Source organism: Octopus sinensis, linkage group LG25 (assembly GCF_006345805.1).
Source record: "Octopus sinensis linkage group LG25, ASM634580v1, whole genome shotgun sequence".
Lineage (NCBI taxonomy): Eukaryota > Metazoa > Mollusca > Cephalopoda > Octopoda > Octopodidae > Octopus > Octopus sinensis.
The window spans coordinates 14,219,302-14,226,890 of NC_043021.1; the positions used below are offsets into that span (position 1 = coordinate 14,219,302).

At 38.6% G+C, this 7,589-nt stretch overlaps 1 protein-coding gene and 1 long non-coding RNA gene across 2 annotated transcripts in view; both read left to right on the forward strand.

Annotated features, from left to right (window-relative positions):
• LOC115224308 (isoleucine--tRNA ligase, mitochondrial) overlaps positions 1-1,517 on the forward strand; it is a 36,824-nt gene extending 35,307 nt beyond the window's left edge. Inside the window, exon 23 of the mRNA XM_029795152.2 lies at positions 1,203-1,517. Coding sequence (XP_029651012.1) covers positions 1,203-1,354 — 152 coding nt within the window. The 3' untranslated portion in view covers positions 1,355-1,517. The remainder of the gene's footprint in view (positions 1-1,202) is intronic.
• A 531-nt stretch (positions 1,518-2,048) lies between these two features.
• On the forward strand, positions 2,049-2,992 carry LOC118767956. Its single transcript, XR_005003872.1, has 2 exons — positions 2,049-2,710; positions 2,754-2,992. It is a non-coding gene; the product is annotated as an uncharacterized LOC118767956 (long non-coding RNA).
• The last annotated feature ends 4,597 nt before the right edge of the window (positions 2,993-7,589 follow it).

Consider the following 7,589-nt stretch of genomic DNA (forward strand, 5'->3'; position numbering starts at 1 on the left):
CAGCACAGGGGCCAGGCGAGGTTGGCAACGGCCATGATCGGATGGTGCTTTTTATGTTGCACTGGCACGGAGGCCCGTAGGGGCGGCGCTGGCAACGACCACGTTGTATATATATTGTATATATATATATGATGATGATATATATATATATGTCACCACAACCATCACCACAACTGTCATCACCACCATTAGGATGTTTTTGTATATATATATATATATATATATATATGATGATGATATATATATATATGTCTGTATGTATATGTGTGTGTGTTTGTTCCCCTCCACTACTTGACATCTGGTGTTGGTGTGTCTATGTCCCTGTAACTTAATGGTTCAGCAAAAGAGACCAATAGGATAGTCTCTTTTTTTCTTTTAAAAAAGCAAGCTTTAAAAAAAGAAAAAAGTACTGGGCGTGATTCATTTGACTAACTCTTCTTCAAGGTTGTGCCCCAGCATGGCCACAGTCTGACGACTGAAACAAGTAAAAGATAGTGGGGTCCAATTAAACTTTGCAAAGTGTAAGCTGAAACATCTGTCCATCATCTTTATGTATTACAGAGGCAGTGCGTTGGGGTGCTTACTGGTTAGGCCACATTATTCAATAAAGAGCACAGGGCCAGCTTCCTGGTTTCTCTGGCATATACATTCCTCCCGGGACGGGACATCAGTCCATTGCAGGATTACTCATTTTTTCCAGCTGAGTGGACTGGAGAAATTAAGTGTTTCGTTCAAGAAGACAATGCATCACCTGGTCCAGGAATCGAAACCTCAATCTTCTGACCATGAGTCCAACACCCTAACCACTAAGCATGGGATGGTTCTTGCTTACTTAAAATCAGATCTGTCATGGACCCCAGGACTCCTAAGGCCAGAGTTTATCCCATTTCCCATGGTGTGTAAGTGACTGAAATTTTGACATTCTTCTCCCCTGTAGAGGACGCTGGTCTCTCTCAGGGTTAACTTCCCAGTTATTGCTGGAACACATTTACAGCTGAATAGACTGGTGCAACGTGAAATGAATTGTCTTGCTCAAGAACACAAAGCATTGCCAGGCCTTGTGCCTATTGTAGAAAGGATTATTGTAACACCACCACTATTAGGATATTTTTGTTTTTGTTTATTTTTAAATGTGTTTTTTGTTTTCTTTTTAACTCTCTCCCTTTTTTGTTTTTCTTTTTTTTTTGTTTATTTCTCTCCAGATTCGGATGCAACCGAGAAGCATGACTATGTGATGGGGGTGTTACCTTGCCAACTCTACATGTGCACCAGATGTCGCAGATCTGTGGCTAAATCGTCGGCCCTGAGGTTCTGTTCTCGATGTGCAGATGTCATAGCTGAAGACTACCAATGAGTGCAGCTCCCTGAACTCACACTCACATTGTCTCCAGCTCTTTCTGTCTGTCTGTCTGTCTGTCTGTCTCTCACTGAAGTGATCTCAAAGGAGAGTGAGATCACTCGATTCATGAGTGAAGATGCTTGTCTGTCAGTCTGTCTGTCTGTCTCTCTTTCTCAAGAAAAAAAAAATTCAGACTTCCTACCAGCGAGTGTAGCTTTTTCTTTTCTTTCCTTCAAAGCTGAAACCTTCATTAAGTGCAGCAGTCTCCATTAAGAGCTCCCCTTCCTCAAGGAATTCTGAAGAGAGACAACTCTATCAAAATATCCCTCAATCTTACTGTCTGTCTGTTTGTCTGTCTCTCTATCTTCCTTTCTTTCTCTCTTTCTCCTTTTGTTTGTGTGCTTGTTTCTTTCTTTATGTCTGTCTCTCTCTATATATATCTTTCTTTTTCCCTTTCTTTCTCTCTCTTTTTGTTTGTTTCTTTCTGTCTGTCTGTTGCTCTCTCTCTTTCTCCTTTTGTTTGTGTGTTTGTTTGTTTCTTTCTTTCTTTCTGTATGTCTGTCTCTGTCTGCTGTCTCTCTCTCTCTCACTATCTCTATCTTTCTTTTTCCCCTTCTCTCTCCTTTTGTTTGTTTGTTTGTTTGTTGTTTCTTTCTTTCTCCTTTTGTTTCTTTGTTTGTGTTTCTGTCTGTCTGTTACTCTCTCTCTTTCTTTCTTTCTGTCTCTGTCTGCCTGTTGTGCTCTTTCTCTCCTTATTTCTCGTTTTCTTTCATTATCCTTTTGTTTGTTTGTTTCTTTCTTTCTGTCTTATCTGTCTGTCTCTGTTTTTCTCTCTCTACTTTGGAAGCTTGTGATATTCCCTCTTATGAAATGTCAGTACTACGCTAATGAGTGATGCTCAGATATCAAGGAGTGCAACTGTATAGCTCCACTCAAATGTCAGCAGCAGATGACACATTGAGGGATGGAGCCATCATGTCACTCTCTCTATTCAAGGACAACAGAAGACAGAGGACTCATACCAAACCTTCAGTGGGAGTGCAGTTGAATAGCTTCACTCAAGTGACAACTGCAGACTGTCTGTGAGTGCAACTGTCAATCCACACTGAATAACAACTGTAAACTCAAAGAGCACAGCTGTATATCTCAAATAAAATGACAACAGAGACTACCAGTGAGTGTAGCTGTTCATCTCTACTCAAGTGATAACAGAAGACCCAGTGAGTGCAACTGTAAGTCTCCACTCAAGTGACAACAGTGTCAGTAAGTGCAGCTGTCAGTCTCCACTCAAATGACAACAGTGTCAGTGAGTGCAGCTGTCAGTCACCACTCAAGTGACAGCAATAGACTGTCAGTGAGTTAATCTGTAAGGTTGCACTCAAGTGACAACAGTCGACTTGAGTGTATTTGTAAGTCTGCAGTCAAATGAGAACAGCAGCTTGTCAGTGAGTGGAACTTTCAGTCTCCACTCAAGTGACAACAACAGACCCAGTGAACGCAACTATAACTAATGAGGACATTATTGTGAAATCGTTAAGAAAATAATTGTTTAAATTTGTAAAAGTCATCTTTTGATGATTTTAAAATCTGTGATTCAAAGGAAATTGAATTGTTTTTTGTTTGTTTGTCTTTGATATTAAATTGTTTTGATTACATGGTAGTCCTGTCGTAAATGAGAGATGAGGGCCCTGCAGCTTGTTGCTGAGTAACCTGTAGGGATCATTTGTTTAATGTTTGTGCTGTGCATCAGCTCCCTTCCCCGCCATCAGATCAGCCCCTGAGACGAAGGGATTACTGAATAAAGTGAAATAAATAAAGTGTTTTGCTCAAGAAAACAATGCATGGCTTGGTCTGGGAATTGAAACCGTGATCTTGGGATCATGACTGCAACACCCTAAACACTAGACCATTAGCCTTCACATTGATTACATACTTACATACATATGCACACACACACATACGCAAGCTTGCATGCATGTACAAATACATATGTTAACATCCATGCATATACACATACACACACAAACATATGCACACACATAGAGGCATAAACATTACACACATGTACAGACACACATACACATATTATACATAAATACACATATACATATGCCTCATGTACACACACATTACACAGACATACATTAGACATAAACACACACATACCTAAACATATACATTACACACACACACACAAACACATATACATTAACACACATATACATTACACTCACATATTACATATAAACACACATATTACACACACACACATAAACACTTATACATTAACACACATATACATTACACACACACACACATATTACATATAAACATACATTACACAAACACACATGCATATATTACACACACACACGTATACAAAAACGGACACACTCACGTACACAATGAATGTTATCTTGACGATAGGTATTTTGTGGTTTAAATTAAGTAAACTCCATCTTAAATTAACATATAAGTGCCTAAGTATTCCACAGACACATGCACCTCCGAAATACAGATAGTCCACATGTCAGGTTTCCGCATAGTTTCTATTCACTTATTTTCAGTCACATAGCTTGGGTACATCGAAGGCCATGGTAAAAGAAAATACACTTGGTCCAAGATATTGCCTAGTTGGGGATTGAACTGAGAAACAATGCAACTTCAAAAGGCAAACTGCTTGACTGTGTCTGCGTCCATTCACAGAGGTACAGAAGGCAGAAGGAGACAGTTGGGAGCGGCTGTTTTGATGTTGGTAGCTGCTAGGCACAGTGGAGTGGACATTGAACTTGGCTTGGCCACAGTACATTTTGGCACTGGAAGAGAACTGACTCACACACACATGCACTGCATGGAAACATATATAGATGGATGGACATGATATATGTATTTACATTATTTATATTCGATGGATATTTGTCCTCATCTTGTTTGTTGCTAACACAACATTTCGGCTGATATACCCTCCAGCCTTCATCAGGTGTCTTGGGGAAATTTCGAACCTGGGTTCTCATTCCTAAGGTATTTTTCGATGTTATTGGTATTATTATTATTATTCAGATCACTGCCTGGAATCGAATATGTCCATGGGCATATGACGTAGTGGTTAAGAGCGCGAGCTACTAACCCCAAGATTCCGAGTTTGATTCCTGGCTGTGACCTGAATAATAATAATAATAATAACAACATTGAAAAATACATTAGGACTGAGAACCCAGGTTCAAAATTTCCCCAAGACACCTGATGAAGGCTGGAGGGTATATCAGCTGAAATGTTGTGTTAATAACAAACAAGATTAGGATAAATATCCATCAAATGTAAATAATATACATAATTCCTAATCTCTTAAATATAGAACTGTATGATATATATAGATGCACACAAACACACATCTACGTATGCATATATATATACATACACATGCACACACGTGTATGTATATATACTTTATTTAAAAGCAGCAGAAATTCAACAAAACCTGTTACTCAGAGTTTCACATTCCTACCTTGTTTCACATTTATGTGTTTACTCCGGTATATATATATATATATATATATATACACACACACACACATATACATAAATACAAGTACATTCAGACATCCTCACATGTATACACACACACACGAGATAGATAGATAGATAGATAGATAGAGAGAGAGAGAGAAACATTATAATTACTTGAACATTATTGACATAAACCTTTTCCTTCTGCTCATAAATGTTTTCCCTCTTATACACATCATGATCATTTAATGTTCACTTTTCCATGCTTGCATGGGTCAGAAGGAATATATTTGAGGCAAATTTTCCACAGCTGGATGCTTTTCCTGTCACCAACCATCACCTGTTTCTAAGTTAGGTACTACTTCTCCACGGCCAGACATGTTCTTGCAGAATATTGGAAATGAACGACACCGCTTGTATGACAATGACACTCATTTACAACTATATATCTATGTATATATATGAGTTTGTGTGTGAATGTATGTGTGTTTGTGTCTTGACATCCTGTGATAGTTGTAAATGAATGTTTTATATATACATACATATATATATATACATACATATATATACATATATATATATAAAAGTAGAGGAAATTGAAAACGCAAATCCTAGGCTGTCAAACAGATTGCCAACTTTAATACCTTATGTCCGCTTGATCATAATTCGTCTAGGAGTTAAACAACAAAAGACTGCTACTTGTTTACGACCGTACGACAAACAAGCTCAACTTATTGAATGAAACCAAAGTTACTTTTCAGCAGCTAGTTAAAAAAAAAATTTAATTCCTTGGAAATTTTACGTCGACGCTTCGCAGTAAACGCACAATTGGTAAAACTTACGATGTCATGGGTTATACATGCGAAGGGAGATAACTGTCATGGCATGTTTTCAAAGGGAAGTAACTCTATTTTCACGCAAACGTTTCAAATTTCAATCTGTTAGTCCTTTTTTTTAAAAAACTTATTTCAGTCATTGGACTGGGGCACTGCCATGAAAGGGTTATTACTTTTTTTTATTTCTCTTCCAAGGCAGATCAAATGGTAACACAAGAATGAAAAGACGTGCAATCATTGTTGTCATGTGTGAAACAGCAATTTAGAAATGGCCAACTTTCTAGAAATCTTTTATTCAAAATATGAAAAGGAACATAATTTACAAAAAGAAAACAAAAGAAAAATAGGGATAAAGAAGAAATGTTGCAAGATATGTTGTACAGAATCTTCGGACGAAACTTGAAACCTCTCACAGGAATGTTTCAACTACACCAAGAAGAAAAAAGTATTCTAGACGTTCGGACACTATAAGGACACGGCACTTCAACCAACGGGTCCAAATCATTATCGATGGTGATCCTGGAAAATCGGTGAGGAATGGATTATCAGAACTGTGGTGCATAAGGACATTCGATACAAGTTGGATTTATTGGGGAGGGGCAAATTCATGCCTGCAAATTTGCAGGAGAACCATTCGACCCGTTCCAAGTGGTTCCTTAGTTAGACTAAAACTCTCGCGAACATTGCAGGCTTTGATTCTTCCTTGATTAGAAAAAGTTCCACCAAAACTAAAAGTGTAGCAAGAAAAGTGACGGACGGTTCGCCGAGGTCGACTTTGCCTTTCATCCTTTCGGGGTCGATAAATAAAGTACCAGTTACGCACTGGGGTCGATGTAATCGACTTAATCCCTTTGTCTGTCCTTGTTTGTCACCTCTGTGTTTAGCCCCTTGTGGGTAGTAAAGAAATATATTTGCAGAGCCTTTTGACATTCCCAGAGCGATGCATAATGTGCCGGAAGTGACGTCAGATAAGAAGCGGAGTTTTCGAATAGCGAGAACTGATTGCATGGTCGGAATCTTCGTGGAGTGTCTCAGAGTTTTTCAGTCGAAGTTTGAGTTGTTTCCTTCTTCGAGACAGTGCCCAGCTTAAGGTGAGAAACACTTTCTTTCCGTCTTTCATACTACGCACATTAAGTTTCCAGCAACTGTATTAGTTTTAGGGGTGGTCAATGACTCCTCACGTATACATACATATCTATATTTATATGAGTGTATGTCTGTATGCATGCCTGTGTGTGTAATGTTTATGCCTCTAGGTCGTGTCATACCTCCTCACATCTTTCGAAATGGTCTTAGAATTAATGCTACTGGTTATGTCGAAGCGCTGGAGACAGTTGTGAAACTCTGGGCTAGTGAAGTACGCAGTGGAACGTCGTAGGTATTTTAGCACGACTCAGTACCTTCTTTCAAAGCCCTCGCAACACTAGAATGGATGTCGGGCAATTTTTACGATTATGTACCGCCAAACTTGTGGCCTCCAAATTAGCTAGAGTACATACAAGCACAGACATGCTGATGTACGCATAGGTACGTATATGCACGTGCACACACACATATATCTAGGCACAGATACACGCATATTTATGCAGGCATATACAGAAACATACAAACACGTGCATGTATACACAAAAACTTGCATATACAGATATATGTACACACATGAATGAACATATACATCCACGAAGGTGAACGCAAACTCGTGGATTCTAAACATATACAAGGAAATATAAAACCATATAGACACACAAATGTAAGCACTTACATACAAATGCAGACAAACCTTGGTAGGCACATACACTTATAGTTGTGTGCATATTCTTTACTTTCGCCCCCATGCTTATGGTATTGAATGTTAGGTTGTACAGAATAGTCTTTGGGTAAGCAGACTTGCGTGTTTGTATAAAATG